General features: G+C 32.7%; 1 protein-coding gene across 3 annotated transcripts in view; it reads right to left on the bottom strand.

Annotated features, from left to right (window-relative positions):
• stx2b (syntaxin 2b) overlaps positions 1-15,400 on the bottom strand; it is a 29,927-nt gene that overhangs the window by 5,090 nt on the left and 9,437 nt on the right. For all 3 annotated transcript variants that reach the window (XM_062049653.1, XM_062049654.1, XM_062049656.1), the window contains 5 exons: positions 14,337-14,411; positions 14,171-14,244; positions 11,592-11,700; positions 356-429; positions 128-265 (listed from right to left, as the gene is read on the bottom strand). In XM_062049653.1, coding sequence (XP_061905637.1) covers positions 128-265; positions 356-429; positions 11,592-11,700; positions 14,171-14,244; positions 14,337-14,411 — 470 coding nt within the window. The remainder of the gene's footprint in view (positions 1-127; positions 266-355; positions 430-11,591; positions 11,701-14,170; positions 14,245-14,336; positions 14,412-15,400) is intronic.

The following is a 15,400-nucleotide window of genomic DNA, read 5'->3' on the forward strand; positions in this document are numbered from 1 at the left end:
CCATGGCTAAGTGATTACTGATTTACTGTTTTTTGAGGGAAATTTCACATTTTGTGAGCTTTATAACGTTGGTAGATTAACGTGATGACCCATCAGGAACACAAATAAAGACAGACGTGAGAACTACCTGAGTTTCAACCAACATTGCCATGTCCATGAACATCGCATGAAGCTCTCTTATGCTTGACTCCAGCCGTATAATATCCTGATGTCGGGACTCGATCTCATCGACTGCCTGACGTGTGATCTGAGAGTCAGAAAGGATCTAACAAGAATAGTTAATAAATAACATTTCCCCACAAACACATTTTTCTGTGACTCAATGGCCTTTAATGTGCAGTCTAGGAAGGCTTACGTCAGATGTAAAGATAGATGGAATTCCACTTTCGAGCATGTCTTCCAGTTCTTCATTAGTTGTCACTCTTCCAGCTAAAATATATTTAAGAATGAAAATCAAAACATGTTGGTTGTCTGTGACGGGCACCACATTCTACATTTGCTTCTGATTACATATTATATAGTAGACTTAGACTTAGACAAACTTTATTGATCCACAAGGGAAATTGTTCCACACAGTATCTCAGGTTCAAAGATTGGAAAGGGTAAGGAAGGAAAGGATAATGCCTCATATGGTTAAAAAAATTAATACGTAAAAATGTAATGTTATTAAAAATGTGCTTGTTACTACATTACATACAGTATATACTTACATTATGTATATAAAACCCTAATATAGATGTTTGTTGTCTTTTTTTAAGGGCTCTGTTGGCAGGATAGAGCGACTCCCATAGCCTCCATTGTAAGTGTACTATTGATCGCATTTAGTTACAATTTAGAATGCATTAAAAAAATAAAAATATATGTGTTCTTGTCTTACATAAGGATTGTGAATGATAGACAACATTTAAAAAAAAAAAGTGTAGTCCCCCTAAAGTTATTTTGTTGTGGTATTGTGTTGTTTTGTTGTGGTATTTTCATTTGTTGTGGCTTTTGCAATCATGTTGTGTGGCCACTAGATGGGACCAAACCAAGCAGACCTCACCCAGCATTAGTATATTGGATTAAAAGAGTGTCAAGGTGACTATGGGTGTGCTATTTCAGGTATGTAAGGCTCTCATAAAGTGAAAATGTGTATTTCAAAGGTCGAAAACACAATGTTATGCTCTAGCTATGAACATATTCAATTTTGTAATCATAAATTCCTACTTTGCGGAAATTAATTTGCCACGGTAAGACCTAAACCAGGGGTCGGCAAACCAAAATGTTGAAAGAGCCATATTGGACCATGTGGAGGGGGGCGTGAGTGGATTGCCCAGCTGGGGATGATTATCTAATCACCTGTCGCCTTTATTAGCAGCAGCCGGGCCGAGACACGGTGTAGGAGTTGGAGAGTCAGAGAGACACGCCGAGAGAAAGACTAAAAACAAAGACTGAAAAGTCGCAGAGCAGTGTGCTGTTGTGGCGTGTGCACAAATAAAACAATTGTCAAACCTGACTACCGGGCTTACAAGAGAATCTGTCGTTATCAGGGGAACCCATGGGAGGGCAAAAAAGTAATCGGTCTGGGGGCGCAAAAAATTAAAATACTTATATAAGTGTTATAGTGATGGCAACACATGATGTAAGTGGCTAATTAGCTATATTAGCCTACTTTGTGTCGCAGGCTGACGCAAATCTTTGTTGACAGAAATGTTGAAATGTAATATTTATTCTACACATTTTTACAACATTGGAAAACATTACTAAAACTTCTCACAGGATGAGATAACTCCTGGAAATGACTGTCTTAGAATGGCCAAAACAACCATCAAAAATGCAGCCAATGTTACAAACCGATGAGACATGCAAATATAAATTAAATACACAGAGGACTTAAGTAAAAGGAAATTAAATGAACCCAAATATACTTACAAAAAAGGCATAACGATGCAATATGTACATACAGCTAGCCTAAATAGCATGTTAGCATCGATTAGCAAATATGCCTGATTAGCACTCCAACAAGTCAATAACATCAACAAAGCTCACCTTGGTGCATTCACGCACAGCATAAAACGTTTGGTGGACAAAATGAGACAAAGGAGTGGCATAAAACACGTCTTACTGTGGCAGCGTCGGAGAAAGTCGTACATGTAAACAAACTGTCGAGTCACAGTCCACACAGCGGTGAGTTCAAGGGCCGATGAAATTAGTAGGACAAAACGGCGCTCGCCAAATACTCTCATCAGTGAAGCATACACACAAACATATATATAAATAAACAGTGGGCTTTCTAACAATTATGAAGGTTTGTGTCTTCATACAGAAACCATATTACAACAAAAAACATATTTTTCACCCCATTTTTCAAAATTGTTCCTTTTTTCCATACATGGAGCCACCAGGGCCATATGCTGACCCCCCGACCTAAACCAATTAACAGCAATAAATTGCAGGCAAATGCATACACAGTATACCAGGGGTGTCCAAACTTTTTCCACTGAGGGCCGCACACTGAAATATCAAAGCAAGCGGGGGCCATTTTGATATTTTTTATTTTAAAAAACAATACAATATATGTATAAAAAAAATATACATTTAGGCCTCCACTCAGGCTTGATCCTGGGGACCCCAAAGGGTTTAGATTAAAAAAATATTAAAAATGTGTCATTATTTAGTATTATTATTATTATTTAAGGTCTAAATCTCCAGATCAACATTAGGTCTATCTGTCAATATAAAGTGTTTTTTTCAAGATTTCAGTTGTATGCTCTTTTTGTCAAAGAAAACCCAGTTTTTTTATGGAAAAAACACAAAATATGCAATATTTTCCCCCAATAACATTTTAAAGTGGAATATTTGAGATGATATAATAATTGGAGTTCATAGCATAACTCATAACAACATTAATTCATTATTATTTTTGAGCAACTTAAATAGACACTTAAAAAAAAAAATCCTTGCTCAGTAAAGTATTAAAAAATAAATCATCCTTTTTTATTATTACTTTTAACACAATAGTCTCAAGATCAGCTTCAGATCTATCCGTCAATTATAAATTTTGTTGTCGTTTATGTTTTTTGTTTGTTCGTTTTAGGCCCTTCTTTAAACAAAACAGCTTAGTTTTTTATATGGCAGACACAAAATATTTTCCCCAAAAAATATTCCAAAGTGGAATATTTAATGTGACGTAATTGGAGCTTTGAATAGGTCAATAATTCATAATGACATTGATTTTGATTCATTATTCTTTTTTAAAGAAAGAAACAGCCTGCATGGCAGCTTTGTGTTATTAGAGTAAAATTGCAACATGTTCTTGTTACATTTCACCCATTTGCTCTTTTATACCACTTTTTATGTTTTTTTGTTTTTTAATCGTATTTTTAGAATGTGCCGCGGGGCCGTTAAAAAATTACCTGCGGGCCTCAAATGGCCCCCGGGCCGCACTTTGGACACCCCTGCAGTATACATTCTGCATATACTATATAGAGAAAACAAACTTGCAAAGTGCATAATTATGTTCAAAGCTGATTATGTTGAAATGTGATCTGCAGAGTGACTCAGACTATATTCCCGCACAACAAATACAGAAAGCGCTGCTAAAACTACGCACGGAAAGTTTTCTTTTTCATGAAGCCTACATCCTTCCTGTTGATCACACCCTCCCTCCCTGGAGACGCGGGTGCTTACTAGATGTCACACACCTTTTTTTAAGGCCTTTTTTCTCAATGATTTTAACGCCGCAAAACACACCTGATTCACACTTCATTACCAGACAACCCAGCGTTGACACGCAGAAATCAATTCACGTGATTTCCATTTATTGTTTTGACGCCATGACGAGTGTGTGTCTAGTACAGGTAACGACTGTTACACAAGCCGCCCAGCCCTTTGCCCGTTACCACAGCAACCCAGGCACAGTGCAGCGTCTCCAGTATCAGCCTCTTCCATCTCCAGTGCAAAGCCTCTCATTACTGCTGGCCGCGGGGCCTGAGGGAGCAGACCTATTTTTTCACTATTGTTGTCTTAATGGGAACAATAGCATACATCCAACACACACTTTGGTCCCAGCCATCTTAAATTGGGGCATTCCGCTGTGCACGGAGGGGAAATGTATTACAAAGGCGCCTCGGGTTTTGGTTAGTGATCCATTCCAAAAGTGCCAACAGAAACAAATCGTATGAAAACCGAAGCAATTTTACCTGTAAAAAAAATAAAAAATATTTTTTTTTTTTACATTCAACACTTAAATCTCTATATCAGCTTCAGATAATATATAGTGTAATTAGTTTAGTATATTTACAATAACAATCAATATAATAATTAGTATAATTAGTATTAGTATATAATTTGTATGTATTCTTTAAAATAATTTTCATATTTTTCGTGGTTTTTTTGTTTGTTGTATTTGTGAACCGATTCTCTATTCCAGTGTTTTTCAACCACTGTGCCGCAGCACACTAGTGTGCCGTGAGATATTGTCTGGTGTGCCGTGGGAGATTATGCAACTTCACCTAAATCAGGGGTGTCCAAAGTGTGGCCCGGGGGACATTTGTGGCCCGCAGCTCATGTTTTACCGGCCTGTGGCACATCATTCTAAAAATACTAAAAAAAAAAAATTAAAAATATTAAAACGTGGAATAAAAGAGCAAATAGGGGAAATGCAACGAGAAAAAAAGTTGCAATATTTTTCCCAAAAATATTTTCAAAGTGGAATATTTGATGTGAAGTAATTTGATCCCTAAATAGGTCAATAATTCATAGCAAAATTGATTTGAATTTATTATTATTATTATTATTTATTTTTTTTTTTAGCAAAGACAGGTGTTATTTAATTCCACTAAAATTGTTGGGGATCCAAAAGTGCCCCACTCATAAAATGGTCATGCTTTTTTTAGTATTTTTTTTTTTACATTCAACACTTAAATCTCTATATCAGCTTCAGATAATATTTAGTGTAATTAGTTTAGTATATTTATAATAACAATCAATATAACAATTAGTATAATTAGTATTAGTATATAATTTGTATGTATTCTTTAAAATAATTTTCATATTTTTCGTGTTTTTTTTGTTTGTTGTATTTGTGAACCGATTCTCTATTCCAGTGTTTTTCAACCACTGTGCCGCAGCACACTAGTGTGCCGTGAGATATTGTCTGGTGTGCCGTGGGAGATTATGCAACTTCACCTAAATCAGGGGTGTCCAAAGTGTGGCCCGGGGGACATTTGTGGCCCGCAGCTCATGTTTTACCGGCCCGCGGCACATCATTCTAAAAATACTAAAAATACATTTAAAAAATATTAAAACGTGGAATAAAAGAGCAAATAGGTGAAATGCAACGAGAAAAAAAGTTGCAATATATTTCCCAAAAATATTTTCAAAGTGGAATATTTGATGTGAAGTAATTTGATCCCTAAATAGGTCAATAATTCATAGCAAAATTGATTTGAATTTTTTTTTTTTTTTTTTTTTTTTTTTTTAGCAAAGACAGGTGTTTTTTAATTCCACTAAAATTTTTGGGGATCCAAAAGTGCCCCACTCATAAAATGGTCATGCTTTTTTTAGTATTTTTTTTTTTACATTCAACACTTAAATCTCTATATCAGCTTCAGATAATAAATAGTGTAATTAGTTTAGTATATTTATAAAAACAATCAATATAATAATTAGTATAATTAGTATCAGTATATAATTTGTATGTATTCTTTAAAATAATTTTCATATTTTTCGTGTTTTTTTTGTTTGTTGTATTTGTGAACCGATTCTCTATTCCAGTGTTTTTCAACCACTGTGCCGCAGCACACTAGTGTGCCGTGAGATATTGTCTGGTGTGCCGTGGGAGATTATGCAACTTCACCTAAATCAGGGGTGTCCAAAATGTGGCCCGGGGGACATTTGTGGCCCGCAGCTCATGTTTTACCGGCCCGTGGCACATCATTCTAAAAATACTAAAAAGAAATTTAAAAAATATTAAAACGTGGAATAAAAGAGCAAATAGGTGAAATGCAACGAGAAAAAAAGTTGCAATATTTTTCCCAAAAATATTTTCAAAGTGGAATATTTGATGTGAAGTAATTTGATCCCTAAATAGGTCAATAGTTCATAGCAAAATTGATTTGAATGTATTATTATTATTATTATTTTTATTTTTTTTTAGCAAAGACAGGTGTTTTTTAATTCCACTAAAATTTTTGGGGATCCAAAAGTGCCCCACTCATAAAATGGTCATGCTTTTTTTTGTAATTTTTTTTTTTTACATTCAACACTTAAATCTCTATATCAGCTTCAGATAATATATAGTGTAATTAGTTTAGTATATTTATAATAACAATCAATATAACAATTAGTATAATTAGTATTAGTATATAATTTGTATGTATTCTTTAAAATAATTTTCATATTTTTCGTGTTTTTTTTGTTTGTTGTATTTGTGAACCGATTCTCTATTCCAGTGTTTTTCAACCACTGTGCCGCAGCACACTAGTGTGCCGTGAGATATTGTCTGGTGTGCCGTGGGAGATTATGCAACTTCACCTAAATCAGGGGTGTCCAAAGTGTGGCCCGGGGGACATTTGTGGCCCGCAGCTCATGTTTTACCGGCCCGCGGCACATCATTCTAAAAATACTAAAAATACATTTAAAAAATATTAAAACGTGGAATAAAAGAGCAAATAGGTGAAATGCAACGAGAAAAAAAGTTGCAATATATTTCCCAAAAATATTTTCAAAGTGGAATATTTGATGTGAAGTAATTTGATCCCTAAATAGGTCAATAATTCATAGCAAAATTGATTTGAATTTTTTTTTTTTTTTTTTTTTTTTTTTTAGCAAAGACAGGTGTTTTTTAATTCCACTAAAATTTTTGGGGATCCAAAAGTGCCCCACTCATAAAATGGTCATGCTTTTTTTAGTATTTTTTTTTTTACATTCAACACTTAAATCTCTATATCAGCTTCAGATAATAAATAGTGTAATTAGTTTAGTATATTTATAAAAACAATCAATATAATAATTAGTATAATTAGTATCAGTATATAATTTGTATGTATTCTTTAAAATAATTTTCATATTTTTCGTGTTTTTTTTGTTTGTTGTATTTGTGAACCGATTCTCTATTCCAGTGTTTTTCAACCACTGTGCCGCAGCACACTAGTGTGCCGTGAGATATTGTCTGGTGTGCCGTGGGAGATTATGCAACTTCACCTAAATCAGGGGTGTCCAAAATGTGGCCCGGGGGACATTTGTGGCCCGCAGCTCATGTTTTACCGGCCCGTGGCACATCATTCTAAAAATACTAAAAAGAAATTTAAAAAATATTAAAACGTGGAATAAAAGAGCAAATAGGTGAAATGCAACGAGAAAAAAAGTTGCAATATTTTTCCCAAAAATATTTTCAAAGTGGAATATTTGATGTGAAGTAATTTGATCCCTAAATAGGTCAATAGTTCATAGCAAAATTGATTTGAATGTATTATTATTATTATTATTTTTATTTTTTTTTAGCAAAGACAGGTGTTTTTTAATTCCACTAAAATTTTTGGGGATCCAAAAGTGCCCCACTCATAAAATGGTCATGCTTTTTTTTGTAATTTTTTTTTTTTACATTCAACACTTAAATCTCTATATCAGCTTCAGATAATATATAGTGTAATTAGTTTAGTATATTTATAATAACAATCAATATAACAATTAGTATAATTAGTATTAGTATATAATTTGTATGTATTCTTTAAAATAATTTTCATATTTTTCGTGTTTTTTTTGTTTGTTGTATTTGTGAACCGATTCTCTATTCCAGTGTTTTTCAACCACTGTGCCGCAGCACACTAGTGTGCCGTGAGATATTGTCTGGTGTGCCGTGGGAGATTATGCAACTTCACCTAAATCAGGGGTGTCCAAAGTGTGGCCCGGGGGACATTTGTGGCCCGCAGCTCATGTTTTACCGGCCCGCGGCACATCATTCTAAAAATACTAAAAAGAAATTTAAAAAATATTAAAACGTGGAATAAAAGAGCAAATAGGTGAAATGCAACGAGAAAAAAAGTTGCAATATTTTTCCCAAAAATATTTTCAAAGTGGAATATTTGATGTGAAGTAATTTGATCCCTAAATAGGTCAATAATTCATAGCAAAATTGATTTGAATTTATTTATTTATTTTTTTTTATTTTATTTTTTTTAGCAAAGACAGGTGTTTTTTAATTCCACTAAAATTTTGGGGGATCCAAAAGTGCCCCACTCATAAAATGGTCATGCTTTTTTTAGTAATTTTTTTTTTTACATTCAACACTTAAATCTCTATATCAGCTTCAGATAATATATAGTGTAATTAGTTTAGTATATTTATAATAACAATCAATATAATAATTAGTATAATTAGTATTAGTATATAATTTGTATGTATTCTTTAAAATAATTTTCATATTTTTCGTGTTTTTTTTGTTTGTTGTATTTGTGAACCGATTCTCTATTCCAGTGTTTTTCAACCACTGTGCCGCAGCACACTAGTGTGCCGTGAGATATTGTCTGGTGTGCCGTGGGAGATTATGCAACTTCACCTAAATCAGGGGTGTCCAAAGTGTGGCCCGGGGGACATTTGTGGCCCGCAGCTCATGTTTTACCGGCCCGTGGCACATCATTCTAAAAATACTAAAAAGAAATTTAAAAAATATTAAAACGTGGAATAAAAGAGCAAATAGGTGAAATGCAACGAGAAAAAAAGTTGCAATATTTTTCCCAAAAATATTTTCAAAGTGGAATATTTGATGTGAAGTAATTTGATCCCTAAATAGGTCAATAATTCATAGCAAAATTGATTTGAATTTATTTATTTATTTATTTTATTTTTATTTTTTTTTAGCAAAGACAGGTGTTTTTTAATTCCACTAAAATTTTGGGGGATCCAAAAGTGCCCCACTCATAAAATGGTCATGCTTTTTTTAGTATTTTTTTTTTTTACATTCAACACTTAAATCTCTATATCAGCTTCAGATAATATATAGTGTAATTAGTTTAGTATATTTATAATAACAATCAATATAATAATTAGTACAATTAGTATTAGTATATAATTTGTATGTATTCTTTAAAATAATTTTCATATTTTTCGTGTTTTTTTTGTTTGTTGTATTTGTGAACCGATTCTCTATTCCAGTGTTTTTCAACCACTGTGCCGCAGCACACTAGTGTGCCGTGAGATATTGTCTGGTGTGCCGTGGGAGATTATGCAACTTCACTTAAATCAGGGGTGTCCAAAGTGTGGCCCGGGGGACATTTGTGGCCCGCAGCTCATGTTTTACCGGCCCGCGGCACATCATTCTAAAAATACTAAAAATAAATTTAAAAAATATTAAAACGTGGAATAAAAGAGCAAATAGGTGAAATGCAACGAGAAAAAAAGTTGCAATATTTTTCCCAAAAACATTTTCAAAGTGCAATATTTGATGTGAAGTAATTTGATCCTTAAATAGGTCAATAATTCATAGCAAAATTGATTTGAATTTGTTATTATTGTTATTTTTTTTATTTTTTTTTAGCAAAGACAGGTGTTTTTTAATTCCACTAAAATTTTTGGGGATCCAAAAGTGCCCCACTCATAAAATGGTCATGCTTTTTTTAGTAATTTTTTTTTTACTCTATATCAGCTTCAGATAATATATAGTGTAATTAGTTTAGTATATTTATAATAACAATCAATATAACAATTAGTATAATTAGTATTAGTATATAATTTGTACGTATTCTTTAAAATAATTTTCATATTTTTTGTGGTTTTTTTGTTTGTTGTATTTGTGAACCGATTCTCTATTCCAGTGTTTTTCAACCACTGTGCCGCAGCACACTAGTGTGCCGTGAGATATTGTCTGGTGTGCCGTGGGAGATTATGCAACTTCACCTAAATCAGGGGTGTCCAAAGTGTGGCCCGGGGGACATTTGTGGCCCGCAGCTCATGTTTTACCGGCCCGTGGCACATCATTCTAAAAATACTAAAAAAAAAATTTTTAAATATTAAAACGTGGAATAAAAGAGCAAATAGGTGAAATGCAACGAGAAAAAAAGTTGCATTGTTGACTCTAAAAACACCATTTTTAAAAATAATTTTTCAAAAAATAATAATGAGTCAAAATCAATGTGACTATGAATTATTGACTGATTTATGGACAAAAAGGACACAAATACAACAAACAAACAAAAACACGAAAAATATGAAAATTATTTTAAAGAATACATACAAATTATATACTAATACTAATTATACTAATTATTATATTGATTGTTATTATAAATATACTAAACTAATTACACTATGTGTTATCTGAAGCTGATATAGAGATTTAAGTGTTGAATGTAAAAAAAAAAAAAATTACTAAAAAAAGCATGACCATGAGTGGGGCACTTTTGGATCCCCAAAAATTTTAGTGGAATTAAAAAACACCTGTCTTTGCTAAAAAAATTAAAAAAAAAATAATAAATTCAAATCAATTTTGCTATGAATTATTGACCTATTTAGGGATCAAATTACTTCACATCAAATATTCCACTTTGAAAATATTTTTGGGAAAAATATTGTATATTTTGTATTTTTGCCCCCCAAAAATTGGGTGACTTATTTTTAACCTTTTTTAAGACCGAAACCCTTCTGGGTCCCTAGGACCTAACTTGAGCGAGCCCCAAAGGTTAAAAAAAAAGTGTATATTGTATTTGGTTTTGTAAAGAATATCAAAATGGCCCCCGCTGGCTTTGATTTTTCAGTGTGCGGCCCTCAGTGGAAAAAGTTTGGACACCCCTGACCTAAATAGTCCAAAAAATATTTTTTGCAAATCAATAATTATAATCTGCAAATAATGTGCCGTTATTTAGTGTCTTTGCTGTGTAGAGCATTATCTGTATGTAAAATTGGCTGCATTTCAGATAGTTGCTTGTGTGCCATGTTGTTCCAGACCACAGCAAACGTTACCTAGCTTGCCAAAGACCGTAATAAATCTATTGAAGCCTGTCGTTTCCTTTAACTTGGACACACACCTTTGGCCATTAAAAGCCAGTCATTTCCAGGAGTTATCTCACCTTCTGAGTAGCCTCTGATTTACTAATGGTTTCTAATGTTGTAAAAATGTGTAGAATAAATATACAATTTCTGTCAACGAAGGTTTTCTAAAGCCTGCGTCATTTTGATAGTAGGCTATTATAGCTAATATTGATACTTACATCATGTGTTGCCTTCATTATAAGACAAATTAGTTTTTTGTATTTTTTGTCATAATGGCTCTTTCAACGTTTTGGGTTGCTGACCCCTGATTTAGGCCAAAAGCTTACTTGAGCATCACAAATTCTTCCTGTTTCTTGACAATAAGGAAATCCTCTGAATTACAATTATTTTGAATGCCACTTCCTGTAATTCCAGTTCCAATTCAACATCCTGTCTCCAGTCTTCTCAAGTTTTTTGGGTCACGCTTTTATTTCTAGTCTTGGTCGTCTAACAATCCCAACTCTTGCCTGCACAAGTGAAATCAGGCAGCGAATGAAATATAGCCAAATAATTGGAACACTTTGTCTCCATTCCGTAGTAGCATTGTGGTCTCTCAAGTGGTCAGAGGGTTATTTGTCACTTACTTATCTCCAGTTGTCTTTGGATCCGCCCTTTGCTTCTTTCCCGAAAGGAAACTTGTGTCTCGTTGTACTGGGTCATTACTTCCACAAACTTCCTGGACAGCACAGTGTACTAGAGATGAATGAAAGGACAAGGACTTGTGTTAAATGTTAAATATGTGCAGCCACTGTTTCGCTCCTGGTGTTTCTCATAAACCCAGCAGGCTCGAGACATTGATACAACGTTGAAACAGCTCAATTTTTGTTTCATCTGACCACAGAACTTTCCTCCAGAAGGTCTTATCTTTGTCCATCTGATGTCAGATGAAACAAAAAATTAGCTGTACCCAGCAGTATGTTTGGAGGAGAAAAGGTGAGGCCTTTAATCCCAGGAACACTATGCCTACCGTCAAGCATGGTGGTGGTAGTATTATGCTCTGGGCCTGTTTTGCTGTCAATGGAACTGGTGCTTTACAGAGAGTAAAATGGAACAATGAAAAAGGAGGATTACCTCCAAATTCTTCAGGACAACCTAAAATCATCAGCCAGTTGGGTGTTCCAACAGGACAATAACCAATTTGTAAATTGAGACAACGTTGATGTCTAATGTTTAATTCCACATTGTTGATTGGGAAATGAACCAAATTTCAATGGTCAAATCAACATCACAACCTGACATAGAATGAAGGTTGTCAAAATGCATGTTGTTCCAACGTTGTATTTGTTTTGTAGAATATTCATTGAGAAATGACCAAAATTCAAAAAGAGATACACCAAGGTCGACAGGATATTTTCAAATGTGCAGTAGCCCTTGAAAGTAAGATAAACACTTAATGAATATCCTACTGGTGGCTTGTAAAAAGACAATTTCTAGGAAATGGATATCACAGGAGAGCCCAACTTTGAAGCAATGGATGGAAATCAAAATGGACATTTATGAAATGGAGAAGATAACAGCTTTTATTAATTATACATTGGAAACATTTACTTCATACTGGGAAAACTGGGTCAATTGTGTCACGTCCCATAAGCCTGATTTTATTATCTCGAATTAGTAAATGTACTGTTTAAAAAAAAAAAACTTCTTATTTGTCTATATATACAGTATATATATATATATATTCTTTCAATTATAATTTTTTTATTATTTACTATCCGTTTATATTGTTTTATTTTATTTTTTATTATTACAGCAACCCCCGCAACCCCGAAAGGGACAAATGGTAGAAAATGGATGGATGGATGAATGGATTATTATTATTATTATTTTATTATTATTATTATTATTATTATTTTTAATTGATTTATCTGTAAATATTGTCATTACTTTGTTTTGTTTTCTTACTGTTTTTCTCTTTTTTGGGGGGGGGGGATGGCATTGTTGGGATATAAACAAAAATATTTTGACATTTAAGGCACACAATAGATGTATGACGTATGCAAATATGATGTAATGGATAGGAATGTCTGATGCTGGATGTAATTAAAAATTAAATGAAAAAAATATATATATGTATAAAAATATATATATTTTTTTTTTTTACTATCTGTTTATATTATTTTATTTTATTTATTATTATCATAATTTATTATTTTCAATCTTTACTTTTAATAGATTTATCTGTAAATATTATTATTACTTTGTTTTGTTTTCTTACTGTTTTTCTCTTTTTTGTGGGAGAGATGGCATTGTTGGGATATAAACAAAAATATTTTGACATTTAAGGCAGACAATAGATGTATGATGTATGCAAATATGATGTAATGGATAGGAATGTCTGATGCTGGATGTAAATACAATTTAAATGGAAAAAATATATATATATATACATATATATATATATATATATATATTTATTTATTTATTTATATTTTTTTAATTTATTTACTATGTTTACATTATTTTATTTTATTTATTATTATTATTATTATTTTATTTTTTTTAATTATTTTTAATTGATTTATCTGTAAATATTATTATTATATAATTATTATATAGGAATGTCTGATGCTGGATGTAAATAAAAATGTAATGGAATATATATATATATATATTTATTTATTTATTTATTTATTTTATTTACTATGTTTATATTCTTTTATTTTATTTATTATTATTATTATTATTATTATTATTATTATTATTATTTATTTTTATTTTTTTAATTGATTTATCTGTAAATATGATTACTTTGTTTTGTTTATTACTATTTTTCTCTTTTTGGGGGGGAAGGGGTGGCATCGTTGGGATATAAACAAAAATATTTTGACATTTAGGGCAGACAATAGGTGTGTGATTTTTGCAGATATGATGTAATGGATAGGAATGTCTAATGCTGGATGTCAATAAAAATGTAATAAATTAAAAAAAAGAGAAATTACCAACATTCATTGGTCAAATCAACGTCAGAACCCAAGATTGATTAAAGGTCGTCAAAAGGTACGTTGTTCCAACAAAAACTTTGAGTTGTGCAGCGTCAGGACCTGATTCAACAAGTTCTCATTGTTGTTTCAACGTCTTGTGCCTGCTGGGAGGCAGATGAAGGATGTAGGACATAAGCCTTGGGTGTAGATAAAATGCGGGTGTAATATTGTGCAGCCACCTGCGATGTCTGGATCCTGAAGTCAACGCTGGCTCTGTTAGCTGCATCATCTTTAGGCATGCTTTGCTCAATGGCTTCATTCAGAGAGACACATAACATGTTGTTGTTGAGAACAACGCATGTGACCAATAAATGACTTTTGACAACGCGTCACAGTTGTACTCACATTTTAGTTTTGTTCGCACCACGTTGGCGTTCCCTTTGATGTTGTCGGTCAGTGCATTGAGTTGATCCTTTGTTCCTACGGTCGTAGACAACAATTATGTTCATTTATAAAAGTCATTTATAAATTATTTTTATTTGTAATTTGTAATTGCCAACCACAATGTTATTGTGTTGTGAGAGATCTTCAGGTGTGGTGTAAAAAATTATCTAGTATCACCTAATTACCGTATTTTTCGGACTATAAGTCGCTCCGGAGTATAAGTCACACCGGCCAAAAATGCATAATAAAGAAGGAAAAAAACAAATATAAGTCGCACTGGAGTATAAGTCGCATTTTTGGGGGGAAATGTATTTGATAAAACCCAACACCAAGAATAGACATTTGAAAGGCAATTTAAAATAAATAAAGAATAGTGAACAACAGGCTGAATAAGTGTACGTTATATGAGGCATAAATAACCAACTGAGAACGTGCCTGGTATGTTAACGTAACATATTATGGTAAGAGTCATTCAAATAACTATAACATATAGAACAGGGGTCACCAACGCGGTGCCCGCGGGCACCAGGTCGCCCGTAAGGACCAGATGAGTAGCCAGCTGGCCTGTGTTAAAAATAGCTCAAATAGCAGCACTTACCAGTGAGCTGCCTCTATTTTTTAAATTGTATTTATTTACTTGCAAGCTGGTCTCGCTTTGCTCTACATTTTTAATTCTAAGAGAGACAAAACTCAAATAGAATTTAAAAATCCAAGAAAATATTTTAAAGACTTGGTCTTCACTAACTGACAAAGAAACAGATAACAGATTTGGTGTCCAGTTCAAAGTGTGACATGATTTATTTAAAAATTTGAGAGTTGACTTTTGTATTTTACATGAGTTATTGTTTGTACAAACGTGTTGCAAAGTAATTCATGATTTGTTCAAAAATGTTAATGGCTAGCTAGTTAAAATGGGATATTGTGATTTCACAAGACTGTCTTAGAAGTGATCATTTGAAAATGTTCAATTTGAAAAATGTGCACTTAGAGAAAATATAAAAATAAAGTGTTGCATATTGATATTT

The sequence above is a fragment of the Entelurus aequoreus genome, linkage group LG06 (genome assembly GCF_033978785.1).
Source record: "Entelurus aequoreus isolate RoL-2023_Sb linkage group LG06, RoL_Eaeq_v1.1, whole genome shotgun sequence".
Lineage (NCBI taxonomy): Eukaryota > Metazoa > Chordata > Actinopteri > Syngnathiformes > Syngnathidae > Entelurus > Entelurus aequoreus.